At 39.7% G+C, this 14,777-nt stretch overlaps 1 protein-coding gene across 1 annotated transcript; it reads left to right on the top strand.

Moving 5' to 3' along the window:
* The first annotated feature begins 724 nt into the window (after nucleotides 1-724).
* RpS16 (ribosomal protein S16) lies at nucleotides 725-7,030 on the top strand. The gene is made up of 4 exons (XM_071665249.1): nucleotides 725-889; nucleotides 4,794-4,925; nucleotides 6,592-6,706; nucleotides 6,837-7,030. The coding sequence occupies exons 1-4, from the start codon at nucleotides 842-844 to the stop codon at nucleotides 6,980-6,982; spliced, it is 441 nt and encodes a 146-aa protein (XP_071521350.1). The 5' UTR covers nucleotides 725-841; the 3' UTR covers nucleotides 6,983-7,030.
* Nucleotides 7,031-14,777: the final 7,747 nt, after the last annotated feature.

Genomic DNA, 14,777 nt, shown 5'->3' on the forward strand with positions numbered 1-14,777 from the left:
TTCATGTGGAGTGAATGACACTTTCTTTTTTGGCTTGTTAACAAATTCCAATGCTTGTTGAATTCAAATATATTTTCATATAGATGGAAAAAGGCGTATCTGGTCTTTGAGTATTGAAGATCAATGGCCTAGGACATGAGGAGTCCCACTGTTGCTAGTAAAAACCACCAATGTGTCGTATGGAAACCACTTTATTTTCAAATGTCCCAGCACCCTTTCTAAATGGAAATACTCTTTTAACCACAGATCGCCTTTGGAATTAAATTGTCCCTTGCTTCTACTAAAACAGTTGTCTGTGGGAGAAGACGAGCGAGGATTAAGGTACATTCCATTCTGCAATAGCAATTAAACTGGTATACTTGGTTCCGTATGAGTCTATCCAACCCTATAGAAGCGTAGCTAATAAGACGGGACCTCTTAGCTTTGGAGTTCTCTTCTGTAAGCTTATGTCAGTTTAAATTGTTCCCTCTTGTTATCCAGATATATCCGTATATATGAGAATAGTACATAGAACGGGTACCACTGTGAACGGGCACCACTATCAGCCGCATTTGCAAAAAAAAATGTTCAAAGCAATATATTTCTGTTTCTAATTGGATTTCAAACATATGTTATTCATATTTTCATGAATTTTAGCATAATGAAAAATGAATGAAAGAGAGTTATTATAACAAATGTAATGAATGGTTCGTGTGGATACTCGTGCGTGCTGCTTTATCCCTTCCCGTACAACTCTCGGCGAGGTGGGGTGTGAATACTATACTCCATGTGATAATTGTTAAATTATTAGTGCCTGTGATATCAAAGTATTTAAGTTAATAGATTTGAGCATTCTTTCCAGATGGCGACCAAGGAGACGATACCGTCTGTGCAGGTTTACGGCAGGAAGGTAAGTAGTGGTCCATACTGTCATGTTTTTGTTAGTGGCCCACAGTATGGGAATGCCGCATTAATATACTACGGCAACATTGTTCCTAAGTTCATCTGATGTGCATGTCATCATGTATGGTTATATGGCCACTTTTGGAAGCCCTAAGGTGTTTTCCTAGATATGTGAAAGGCTGGGTAAAGTTGCAGTGTAGGGGCACCGTTTATCGTGATTAAGGAAATGGAAGAAAAATTAAAGTTTTTGAGTACAATGATGTAGCGACTTTATTAAGCCAAGGATTTCATGTTATTTCCCCAAGAGATTCAACTAAGGGGCACCAGGGATGTAACGAGGATTTGTTATTTGGAACTTTCTGATGTCTTGTAGATCATAAATAAGTGTGGAGGGCTAAGATTTAGGAAACCGAGAGGAATATAAATAAAATACTTGTAGATATCATCAGCACTTATGTAAACCTTATCAAACCGCTTAAGGCCATCTAATTGTCTTAATATTCAATGACTTATGCCATCGTCACCCTACAACCAACCACCTGAACCTGTAAACACATCCAGCCTTCGTTTAAAGCTACCTATGGACTTAGCTTCCACTACTGTACTTGGCAGCTTGTTCCATAAATCTGCTACTCTATTCCTGTACCAATATTTACCACGTCCTACCCGAATCTATTTTTTTCTAATGTAAATCTAATATTTCTTGTCCTATTTGGTGGTGCCATTCTAAGAACTTTATTTATGGTACCTTTATTAATGCCCTTACCCACTTAGAAACTTCAATTGTATCCCCTCCAGCCCTCATCCTCTTAAGTGAGTTTAAATTCAGTCTATTTAACCTTTCTTCATAAGTGAAGTTTCTAATTCCAGGGATCATTTTTGTCATACACCTTTGTATTCCCTCAAAAACAATCCATATCAACTGCATAGTATGGAGCCCAGAACTGTACTGCATAATCCAAATGTGGTCTCATCAATGCAAGATAAAGTTGCAATAATACTCTAGGAGTTTTATTGCTGACACTTTATTAAAGAACCCTAACATCCTTTTTGCCTTATTACACACTTTAAGATATCATTGCCGTGGCTTAAGATCCTTGCTCACCAGTCCCCCTAAATCTCTTTCACATTGTTTTACCCATACTGATATTGTCCAGTTTGTAATCAGTGTTCGTGTCTTTACCCACAGTAAGTGTTGTGCATTTATCTATGTTGAATTCCATTTTCCATTTACCTGCCCATTCTGATAATTTACTGAATTTTCATCGAAGTCAATTACAGTCCCTATTTTCATATCATTGTTAGATTTGCTTTTGTCGCTGGTTATTCCCATATCAAGATTGTTAATATAATGAATAAGAGCATTCCCAAGATTAACCCCCTGAGGAACACCACTGGCTTCATTGCCCCAGTCCGATGTAACTCCGTTGATGTGTACCCTTTGTTTTCTATTAGTGAGCCATGCTCTAATACAGTTAAATGCACAGCCCCCAATGCCGTGTGCTGCTGTTTTTCTAAGCAGACACTTATGAGGTGCTTACTTAAAGTCTAAGTATACCATATAACTTACCCTGATCAACAGTTTCAAATACTTTATTAAAGAGAAGGTTATTGATACTCGACTTCCCTCTTTGTACACCCAAGTGTTCCTGTATTTTATCCACTATAATTGATTTGAGAAATTTCCGCTGTAGATGCCAAGCTGGTAGGACGATAATTAGAGGCAATGGATCTATATCTTTTCTTGAGAATGGGAACGACATTTGCTGTCCTCCATAGCTTAGGAACTATGCCTGATTCTTGAGACTGTTTAAGCACTTAAAAGCGGAACACTTACTTCCTCGTTACATTCTTTCAAGACCCTTGCATAGATACCATCTGGCTCTGGACTCTTGTTTACTTTCAATCGTTCTGTTTGTTTCAAAATATAGATTTATTTATTCATTTATCGCATAGATTCCCGCTTTTGTCCTCTCCCCACTGTAAATTTGCTCTGAAACCAGAATGTTTGTATTCTCCTCGTGCATAAATACTGATATGAAGTTGTTTAAAACTTTCAACACATTTCAATATCACTATAAGTCCATTTATGGACCTGGAAAGCATATGATAGGGTTGATAGAGATGCTTTATGGAAGGTCTTAAAGAGTATAAGGTGTGGGAGGGAAGTTGCTAGAAGCAGTGGAAAGTTTTTACCTAGGATGTAAGGCATGTGTGCGAGTAGGAAGAGAGGAGAGTGATCGGTTCCCAGTGAAGGTCACTTTGCAGCAGGGGTGTGTGATGTCCCCATGGAGGTAAATGCAAGAGTTTTGGGGAGGGGCAAGTATGCAGTCTGCAGGGGATGAGAGGGCCTGGGAAGTGAGTCTGGTGTTTGCTAATGATACAGCTCTAGTGGCTGATTCAGGTGAGAAACTGCAGAAGTTGGTGACTGAGTTTGGAAGAGTATGTGAAAGGAGAAAGTTGAGAGTAATTGTGAGTAAGAACAAGGTTATTAGGTTCAGTAGAGTTGAGGGACAAGTTAATAGTGATCTGAGTCACAGGTTGGGGGACGGAGCGAAGATTCTGGGAACGATGAAGAATGTGTGGAGAGAACATTATCATGGAATAGGAGCTCCAACAATATTATATGTTTCTGATGCATGGGCTATAGATAGGATTGTACAGAGGAGGGTGGATGTGTTGGAAAGGAAATGTTTGAGGACATTATGTGGTGTGAGGTGGTTTGATCAAGTAAGTAATGAATGGGTAAGAGAGATGTAGAAATGAAAAGATTGTGGTTGAGAGAGCAGAAGAGGGTGTGTTAAAATGGTTTGGACATGTAGAGAATGAATGAGGAGAGGTTGACAAAGAGGACATAGGTGTCGGAGGTGGAGTGAACAAGGAGAAGCAGGAGACAGAATTGGAGATGGAAGGATTGAGTGAAAAAGATTTTGACCGATTGAGGCCTGAACATACAGGAGGGTGAGAGGCATGCAAGGAATAGAGTGGATTGGAACAATGTGGTATACCGGGGTCGACTTGCTGTCAGTGGACTGAACCAGGGCATGTGAAACGTCTGGGGTAAATTATGGAAAGGTTTGTGGGGCCTGGATGTGGATAGGGAGCTGTGGTTGTGGTGCATTACACATGTCAGCTAGAGACTGAGTGTGAAAGAATGTGGCGCTTTTTTGTCTGTTTTCCTGGCGCTACCTCGCTGAAGCAGGGTAGCGATGCTGTTTCCTGTTGGGTGGGGTAGCGTCTGGGAATGGTTGAAGGCAAGCAAGTATGAATATGTACGTGTATATATGTATGTCTGTGTATGTGTATGTATATGTCTGTGTTGGCATTATGTATATGTGTATGTGAGTGGATAGGCCATTCTTCGTCTGTTTCCTGGTACGACATTGCTGACATGGGAAACGGCGATTATGTATAGGAATAGTTTATGTAAATATACAGCTAAGCTTGAGCCAGGTACTGGTAGAAGTCAAGACTAGATACATATTATAAGGCTAAGAGACTAGGCAACACAAACATAGAACTCACCATACATCCAAGCTTGAGCCAGGTACTGGTAGAATTGAAGACTCAATGCATATTGTAAGGCTAAGAGACTAGGCAATACAAACATAAAACTCACCAAAACAAATTGTATAGTGGTGTAGTTGGCATTACTGATCATGATTCAGCATGGACTAGATCTGGGTTGGACTTGGGTTCAAATCTTGGGCGTGGCAGTCACACACACCCAGCCCAGGTGTTAATCCTCCGTTCAGGGCTGGTTAGTAAATGGATAGGCCTACCCAACTTAGGCTAGGATGTGTTTGTTTGCATACAGACAGAATACACATGTAGAATATTTAGAGACAGGGCAGTATGAGTGTAACCCTTTTTACACAAAATAGGAATCATTGCAAATAAATTCTCAACAGAAAACTGCCACAGCTGTTGCTCATTGCAAGCGTGGGCATGGCTTGATTAAGGTTAATGGCCGTCCCCTAGAGCACATTGAACCGAGGACTCTTCAGTTTAAGTTGATGGAACCTGTTCTTCTTCTTGGCAAGGTTAGTTTCAGCATTGTTCTGTTGGTTTGAAATCATGTTAACCTTATATATATAGCAAAGTATTAGTAGACTAGGATTTTTTTCTGTAACTTTATTGATAACATCATGTTTGATCACTTATATCTCTATGTAGAGGAATTATTTTTTCTTCTTGCTTTTTATAATCACCCTGTACATGTCATTCTGCAGGTCTGCATGCAGCATACCTTTGGCCATACATATATGGTCTTTTCAACCGCCTGGTCATGAGTTATTCAATAAATTGTGAAAGGTTTGATGGGGCTCACTGTACATTGTAATGTTTCAGTTACTTTTGGGTTTTGCTGCTCTGTTCAACTCAACAGAGGGTATTTTTGAGATGTTACATTAATGATTATATTTGTGTGAAGATTTACTTGGTGGTTTTCTTTGTGGTTACTATCACCACTGCTGCTAATAAGGACAAGTAAATGACTACCTACCTAGTAGGATTCACAGAACCAGAATTTTCAAGAAACTGGCAATTCTGGTGAACTTTTCTTCAGCTTGTTCTAATTACTCATATGTGGGCTTATTGTAGTTTTTGATGTATGTTTCCAACTTTATATTACAGTAAACCCCTGAAAATTATTGTACAATTAGGCATTTACAATTAAGCAACTTTGGGTTGCATAGAGAGTTGATGATGTAGATGCAGTCTCAGTTCAAACCTGCCCTTTAGTTGTGCATCCCTCACTTTGTTAACCTGAATTTTACCTCCATCATTCATTGTGAAAACGTCCAATATGTAATCAGATAGTTCTGTGACAGGTCTAGGTGCCAACAGGTAGCATTTTCCCTTATTATTGTAATGTAATAAGAGGGTTTTACTGAGGAAATTAGCAAAGAGGATCTCTGTGTGTCGTAGGTCGGGTATGGGATCGGTAACTCCACCATTTATTTATGACTTCAAGAAAAATAAGGCCTAGCTTTTGACAATTAATGCTAACTGTAAAGTTCCAAAGTATATGGGGAAAAAACTCATCATAAAAACGATGCATATCTGGACAAATGGTGGAATGTATAAAATTTCATGGGAATGAGAATTTTCTTTCACATGATTGTATGATCATGGACCAAGCAAAGATGTCTCATGATATCTAACAACCTGATGCAGCAACTATTTAGGTAAGTTCACAAAATTGAATGAATGCCATGACTTATGACTCACCATGAAAGTTTAGTTAATTTTAGACTAAAGAAACCATTCTCATAGTATATGTTTATATTTGGAGTGATTAGGAAATAATTTGTTTATTTTGGGGATTGTGCAGGTTTTATTAGCTTGTAAAATGGAAGAAAGATTATGTTTGAGATTCAAAATTATAGTGAGAATTAACCATCTGATAAGAGAAATGTCCCCTACTTTATCCATTAAGCTGTAATGAAATTCCAGTTAATGGGTTTACATTATATGGGGGATGTAGTCTTGAAAGCTGGGATTATTCCAGATGGTGCCAGTTAGTTATTGCATCTGTTTGAGGTATTAGTTAAACAGAAAAAATGACTGCCCCTTTGCTGTCTATTGCACAGGTTATAAGTATATTCCATCTTGTTTATGTTTGAACATTTCTTTTGTATTTGTTAAGGTTATGCAGGAACTGAAAAGAGAATACTATTTGTCATCTTTTCATATGTATATTTTCAGGAGAGATTCTCCAATGTCACAATTCGTGTTCGCGTGAAGGGTGGTGGCCATACATCTCAAATTTATGCCATACGTCAGGCAATTTCAAAGTCACTTGTTGCCTATTATCAGAAGTGTAAGTATAAATTTTTCAGTATAGTGAATTTTTTGTATTATTTAGAATGGAGTAACAACCATTATATAAAGTAAGTCCTACAAATTTTTAAAAGCATGTTGTGGTAGTAATAATTGTTTAATATTTACAGTTGTGGATGAGGCCTCCAAGAAGGAGATTAAAAACATCTTGATCAACTATGACCGTTCCCTTTTGGTCGCTGATCCCAGACGCTGTGAGCCAAAGAAGTTTGGAGGTCCTGGAGCCCGTGCCCGCTACCAGAAGTCCTATCGATAAACACTACACTTCCTCTCTGTCCATTATAATAAACCTAAGGACATGTTACATGTTGTTTTCCTCCGGTTTACTTCATAGACAACCATTTTGTTCACACCTATGGCATTTGGACTTCTATGTAAAGATGTAATTATATTTTATTAGAAATGTATTATATGATAAATAGGGCACTAGGAATTTTTTAGGTTCTCCCATTTCATACATAAAACCTTGGTATAGTACATGTCAATTGTAGGGATTTGAAGGTAATTTGCAGCAAAGAAACTAAAAGAACTTAGTTTTTTACGTACAGATGTGAAACACCTAGAGAAAGTAGTATTGATTCTTGTAAACTGGTGTGGGTCCATCCTGTTAGCCTATAAACAGCTGGCATGATTGAAAAAAATTGTTCAAAAAAATAATGCTCGATAATATAAATATATTTGAAAACATCATGCCTTTTACACAAATATTCAGGTTAGGGGGATGCTGTCAAGGTTTTAAGGTTATGTACTGGAAGATATGCTTGTTTGAACACCACTCCACACATGGGTATAATGTTGGCGTATAGCATGGATATCGGATTTAAAAGTATAATATTGCTGTACAGTATGAATATAGAATATGAGTAGACGTGTGAAAATAAAAAGAGCGTGGTTGAGAGAGCAGAAGACGGTGTTTTGAAATGGTTTGGGCACATGGAGAGAATGAGTGAGGAAAGATTGACCAAGAGGATATATGTGTCGGAGGTGGAGGGAACGAGGAGAAGTGGGAGACCAAATTGGAGGTGGAAAGATGGAGTGAAAAAGATTTTGTGTGATCGGGGCCTGAACATGCAGGAGGGTGAAAGGAGGACAAGGAATAGAGTGAATTGGATCGATGTGGTATACCGGGGTTGACGTGCTGTCAGTGGATTGAATCAAAGCATGTGAAGGGTCTGGGGTAAACCATGGAAAGCTGTGTAGGTATGTATATTTGCGTGTGTGGACGTATGTATATACATGTGTATGGGGGTGGGTTGGGCCATTTCTTTCGTCTGTTTCCTTGCGCTACCTCGCAAATGTGGGAGACAAAAAGAAAAAAAAAATAAATGTTTATTAGCACTACAAATAATTACGTGCATTGAGTTGCTGGCACATGTGGAGAGGATGTTGGAAATTTATTTAATGGAGTGAGTATTTTGAAGGTTTGTTGAATGTGTTTGATGATAGAGTGGCAGATATAGGGTGTATGCTCTTAAAAACCTTCCACAAAGCATCTCTATCACTATCATATGGCTTCTCCAGATCCATAAATGCCACATGCAATTCCATCTGTGTTTATAAGTATTTCTCACATTCTTCAAAGCAGACACCTGAGCCACACGTCCTTTACCACTTCTGAAATCAGACATCTTCCCCAATCTGATGCTCTGTACAGCCTTCACCCTCTTAGTCAATACCCTCCTATACAATATTCCAGGAATACTTGACAAATTTATGCGTTTTTAGTTTGAGAGCGCACCTTTATCCCCTTTGCCTTTGTGCAGTGGCGCAATACATGCATTCTGCCAATCCACAGGCACTTCACCATGATCCATTTAAATATTGAATATCCTTATCAACCAATCAACAACAGACCCCTATTAAGTTCCAGTACAAGACCATCCAAATCCACCTCCTTGCCGGATTTCATCTTCTGCAAGGCTTTCACTGCCTCTTTCACCAAACCACTCTCCTTGACTCTTGTCATTTCACACAGCACCCTGATGAAAACACCCTACATCTGCTACTCTTTCCAAACATTCAACAAGCCTTCAAAATACCCACAACTTGTTATCATTCTTCCTATTTGTTCTCTTGTCTTATGCATGTTATTTACCTTCCAAAACATCTTTTTATTCTCCCTGAAGTTTAATGATACTCTCTAACCCCAACTCTCATTTGCCCTTTTTTTCAACTCTTTTACCTTTCTCTTGACCTCCTGCTGCTTTCTCTTGTACATCTCCCAGCCAAATGCACTCCTTCCTTGCAAGTATTGTCCAAAAGCCTCTTTTCTCTGACTAACAACTTCTTCGTCCCAGCACTCGCTACCCTTTCTAATCTTACCATTTCCCACCTTTCTCATGCCACATGCATCTCTTGCACATGCCATCACTGCTTACCTTAGTACAACCCATTCCTCACTCACGTCATATGCTCACACCTTTTGCCATTGTACACTCACTCTCTCCTGGTACTTCCTCGCACAAGTCCTTTCCAAGCTCACTTACTCCCACCACTCTTCTCCCTGACATTCTTCTTTTTTGAAAACCTTTACAAATTTTCAGCTTTACCTCCTAAGGTAGTAATCAGACATCCCACCAGCTGCCACAAGTCTCTCTTTTATATGCTTATCAATTAACATCTAATAATGCCCATTAACCATTTCTCCTACTCACATACATATACTTGTGTATGTCTTTAAACCAGGTATTCCCATTCTCCCCAATCCCTAAGGATAGGGGAGAAAGAATACTTCCCACGTATTCTCCATGTGTCATAAAAGTGTGACTAAAGAGGCGGGGATGGGCTGGAAACCCTTCCCTTGTATTTCGATTTCTAAAAGAGGAAACAGGAGTAGTCAAGCAGGGAGTTCCCATCTTCCTCGAAGGCTCAGATTGTGGTGTTTAATTGTGTGTGGGTGTAACTAAGATGAGAGGAAAGGAGAGATGGATAGTATGTTTGAGGAAAGAAACCTGGATGTTTAGACTCTGAATGAAATGAAGCTCATCGGTGAAAGGGAAGATTGCTTTGTCAAACTTTGAATGAAATGAAGCTCATCGGTGAAAGGGAAGATTGCTTTGTCAAACTTTCCTCGTCCATACTCTCCATGCCCAAAGCGTTTCAACACACCCTTATTTGCTCTTTCAACTTCACATCCCTCTTACCCTTTCTTTACTTACTTGATCAAACTCCCTCACACCATATATTGTCTCAAACGTTTCATTTCCAGCACATCCTCCCTCTTCTGCACAATCCTCTCTATAGCTCATGCTTTGCAACCATATAACATTGTTGGAATTACTATTCCTTCAAACATCCCCATTTTTTGCTGAGATAACATTCTCTTTCCACACATTCCTCTTAATTCCAGAACCTTGACCCACTTCCCCACCTTATGACTCACTTCTGCTTCCATGGTTCCATTCGCTGCCAAGCCTACTTCCAGATATCTAACACTTTACTGCCTCCAGTTTTTCTCCATTCAAACTTACATCCCAACTAGCTTGTTCCTCTACCCAGCTGAACTTAATAAATTAAGCTTTGATTTTGTTCACATTTACTATACTTTCTCCTTTCACACCTTTTCCAAAATCAGCCACCCGTACTATATCATAGGCAAAAAAAACAATTGACTCACTTTCCAGTCTCTCATCCCAACAGACAGCATACTTGCCCCTATCTCCAAAACTAGCATTTACCTTGCTCACCACTCCATCCATAAACAATTTAAACAACTATGGTGGCATCACACCGCTGCTGCAGGTCGCCCATCACTGGGAACCATTCCCTATTCTCCTACTACATGTACACATGCCTTACACCTTTGATAAAAGCCTTATCATGTGCATGTGCGACTCTACTGGCAGTGAGAGGGAGGGCCCCTTCCATAACCCCTGCAAATTTAAGGTAATACTCCTCTAAATCCACTTTCTTGTGAGAGGGAGGGCTCAGGTAGTAGTGTATCGGCTCCTCCCAGTACCCCACTTAATATCCATCTCTACCCATTAGGTAGGAGGCTGTTGACAGCTGCTGTTCAGGGAAGGGTACTACCTTCCTGACTAAGGAGGGTTGAAGTGGTACCTGGAACCATCTTGCACTCTCCGTGTTAGGGTTGCTGGCCATCTTGCGAGCACCATACAGCTACTCAAACCTCACTTATTGTTTTTGAGCATTAACATGATAGAATTGAACAAATCTATGGCCTCTAGTCCCCAGCATCTGGCTTTCCATTTTACTGCTGATGAGGGGCAGGGCTTTGACAGTAGTCGTACTAACCTTTCCCTCTATTTCAGACCTTCCTCTTTTTCTGTTCACTATACCAACATTCTTGGTCTCTCTAGTAATCTCTCTTCTGTTAAGCACCATCTGTCTGGTGCCTCTCCTAATTTCATGCTTCTCTCTGACATGGAGATTGTCTAATGTTCTCAAGTCAGTTTTTCACTTCCAACTATAATCTCCGGAAATTCATGATTCCGTTTGAAAGGTAGTGCTTGTGCTTATTTCAACATCAACACACCTGTTACATGCCTCAAGGACCATGAGTCCCTTAAGCATTGATATTATGTGGCTGAAGGTCTTTCTCCCAACTGCCACACTTTTTCTCCGTTTTAGGTATTGCTCTCCTACAAATTTTACATCTTTCTTCGACTATCTAAACTCCTGTAGTGAGACCGTGGCAACCATAGAGAATAGTTAATTCCTTTCATACAAATGATGGAGGGATTGAGGCTTTCATGTTCTCCATTCTCAGTGATTAGAGCAAATTCTCTCTCTACCCATATTCCTACCCACTGTGACTAATCTTGTAATATTCTGGATCAGTTTTTCACCTTTAGTCCATCCCTCTGTAACCACACAATCTTGGCTCCAGTCGATGATCACACACTCATGAATGTCTATTTTAATGGCACCTCCCCCTCCAGCAGCCATTTGTATGCGTAAATACTGGCACTTCAACAAAACTGAGAGGAATAACTTGCATAACTTCTTTTCTGACCTTCCTTTGGTAAATTAGTCTCGTGTGGTGATGCTCCTGTCTTCACCAAGTGCATGGCGGAGGAGGTTCTTGTGGGAATGGAGGCATTTCCCCCCTCTTCCAATGCATGGTTCAACTGTTCCTGTTGTAATGACATTCAGGCATATCAGGCTTGGAAAAATTCTCCTCACTCTGACTCCCAATCAGCTTTTATCTGCTGGTAATCATTCTCAGTACATTAACCGTCAGCAAGAGCATTCAAAAGAAGTGTGCTAACCTCTCCTTGTCATCCACTGATACATATGTCTGTCTGGTTTTTACTTAAGGGCATCTCCAACAATTTGTCACCATGTCTTTCCTTCACTTTTCTGTTGAGGGTACTATATCTGTCTACCCAATAGACAAAGCAACTCTCTTTGGTTACTGTTTCTTTTTTAACTCCACCTTGGATAACTTAACATTCCGTCACCCACTGATGCTCCTCCCTAATCCTATGCCTCTTCCCTTAATGTCTTCAGACTGTCTGAAAAGCACTCCTCTCTCTAGACACAAGCAAGGCTTATAGTCCTGATGACATCCATCCCCACGTATTGAAAGCGTTCCTCTGAACTTGCACTTGCTCGTCCGTTCCGTTTAAGGAACAAAACTTTTCCTTCTTGGAAGCATGTGTTGATGCATCCCATCCCTAAGAAGGGTGACTGTTCTGACTGCTTTAACTGCTGTCCTAATGTTTTGGCATTTAGCATTTCCAGTGTCTTTGAATCCCACAACTCCTATATCTTTAAATACCTTGAATTTCATAGTCTTCTCTCTGATCACCATATGGCCTCCGTAAGGCAGGATCAACTGGTGATATTCTTTCCTATCTTACTAATGTCTGGTCATCATCCCTGAATATAGTTGCTCTCCCTCACTTTGCTCCTCTATGTTGAGATTCCTCTCCAGCTGATCTATCTCTGTGGTTGTTGATGGATCAACCTCCCCTTCTTTCTCCAACATCAGTGTCCCTCAAGGTTCTTTCCTTTCCCCCACTTTTTCTTTTTCTCCTTTTTTAAAAATTTCTTTCCTTCCACAAATAACCAAATGCACTCACATCCTCCAATTCTACTCCTACTTCCTCTCACATGATCTGCATCTCACCTGGACACAGCTTCCTCAATAAACTCAAGACTTAAGACAGGATACTGTAGGGGTAGATGAAATCTAGCTAGTTCAGTGTCTCCAAAGACCAGTTTCTACCCCTCCCTCTATCAGAAACTCTTCAAAACTCTCGTCTCCTGTGATAGTTCTGCATTTCCATCCCTTGAATCAGTGAACATACTTGGTATTACTGATATATCCACTCTTGGAAACCCCACGTTACAGAAATAGCCAAGTCCATTTCTTAAGAAATTGGGGGTCCTGTTTAGATGTCAAAAATTCTTTTCTTTGGAAGTTGCCATTTATGCAAAGGACTGATCTGCGTGTGGGTGGTTCTGGTCAAGACCAGTCCAACTTGTAAACTTCCCCATGATAACTTCAAAATTGGATCCTTTTTGCCCTACACCACAATGTTGGTTCACTGTCCCTTTTCTATAGGTATTACTTTGGTTTTTGCTCCCAAGATCTAGCTGCTTGTTTCATTACTGTTAGCAAGACCACACAATATTCAGCAAGCTGCTGGTTACATGATTAGTGTGGTTGTTGGCAATTCAAGGGTGTGCCGCTATAAAACTGCTGCTTTCCTTACAACTCAAAGCTGTGGAATTCTCTACCCTATGTCTTTCCCAATAACTGTGATCTGGAACATTTTAGACAGGATGTTTACTTCCTCCAAAATTTGTGTAAATACTTTCCCTTGTCTTTTTCCCATTTATAATCCTCTTGTATTTCAATTATTACCTAGTCTTAATGTGGACTTTTGTCCATGACTGGAGCCTCCAACATATAAAAAAAAAGACAAAAACCGAAACATCAAATGGCAGGCTATGATGAGGTTTCTCAAAGAACAATGAAAGAAGCTCGAAATGAAATATTTAAACAGTTGACTTCCCATATCTGTAATTCACTCGCCACAAAGTTTCAGAGGATTGAGAGTTGGCCACTGTAACACCATTGTTAAAAAAAGGTACAAGTTCCTGCATGAAAACTGTCACCCATTAAACTTGACACCACAGTTGGTAATCCTATACAACCATCATTTGAGATTATTGAGAGGCTAATTAGAAAACAAACCCTGTGATTCATAATTTGCAGCATGGATTTTGATAGTATTGTTCTATTTTAAAAATCTGTTGGTTTCATTTATATTTGATGTTCATGAAAGTAAATCAGTTGATGTCTATTCAGATTTTCAGAGCATTTGATCCAATGCCACATCAAACATTATCAGCAAAAAGATGTCATGTTAGAGATGAGGTATTAGAAAATCAGCTTACTAGCCGAAAGTCATTACCAGTCAAGCCTTCAGTGGTTTGACAAATGTTGAGATTTGAGGATCAGTCTTGGAACTGGTTCTCTCATACTGTATGAATTTTGATGAAAATCTGTATAGTACGGTACCAAAATTGGCAGGAGACGCTGTAATGGAAAATAATCTAAAACGTTCTTTACTGCTGCAGTCTGAAATACACGAACTGATGGACTACTGAAAAGTGCAGAATTTTACTGTGGGAGAACAAGCAGGCTAGTTACACTAACTTACCTACAGATGGTAAATGAGGTTGAAGTTAGGTGTAATAATCTCATATGACATAACAAAGCAAACAGTGAAGGAAGGTAAAATTGTGGTTCATTATTATACTTTGTTGCTGTTTCCTGCGTTAGCGAGGTAGCGCAAGAAGACAGACGAAAGAATGGCCCAACCAACCCTTATACACATGTATATACATACACGTCCACATACGCACATATACATACCTATACATTTCAAAGTATACATATATATAAACACACAGACATATACATATATACACATGTACATAATTCATATTTGCTGCTTTTATTCATTCCCGTCGCCAACCCGCCACACATGAAATGACAACTCTCTCCCCCCGCATGCGCGCGAGGTAGCACTACGAAAAGGCAACAAAGGTCACATTCGTTCACACTCAGTCTC

The sequence above is a fragment of the Panulirus ornatus genome, chromosome 9 (assembly GCF_036320965.1).
Source record: "Panulirus ornatus isolate Po-2019 chromosome 9, ASM3632096v1, whole genome shotgun sequence".
In the NCBI taxonomy this organism is placed as follows: domain Eukaryota; kingdom Metazoa; phylum Arthropoda; class Malacostraca; order Decapoda; family Palinuridae; genus Panulirus; species Panulirus ornatus.

What these genes read in the sequence shown, in the direction of transcription:
- RpS16 (XM_071665249.1), top strand. Translation starts at nt 842, where the DNA reads ATGGCGACCAAGGAGACGATACCGTCTGTGCAGGTTTACGGCAGGAAG. An exon ending in CTGTTCTTCTTCTTGGCAAG is followed by an intron (nt 4,926 to 6,591) that starts GTTAGTTTCAGC and finishes GTATATTTTCAG; the next exon opens with GAGAGATTCTCCAATGTCAC. An exon ending in TGTTGCCTATTATCAGAAGT is followed by an intron (nt 6,707 to 6,836) that starts GTAAGTATAAAT and finishes TAATATTTACAG; the next exon opens with TTGTGGATGAGGCCTCCAAG.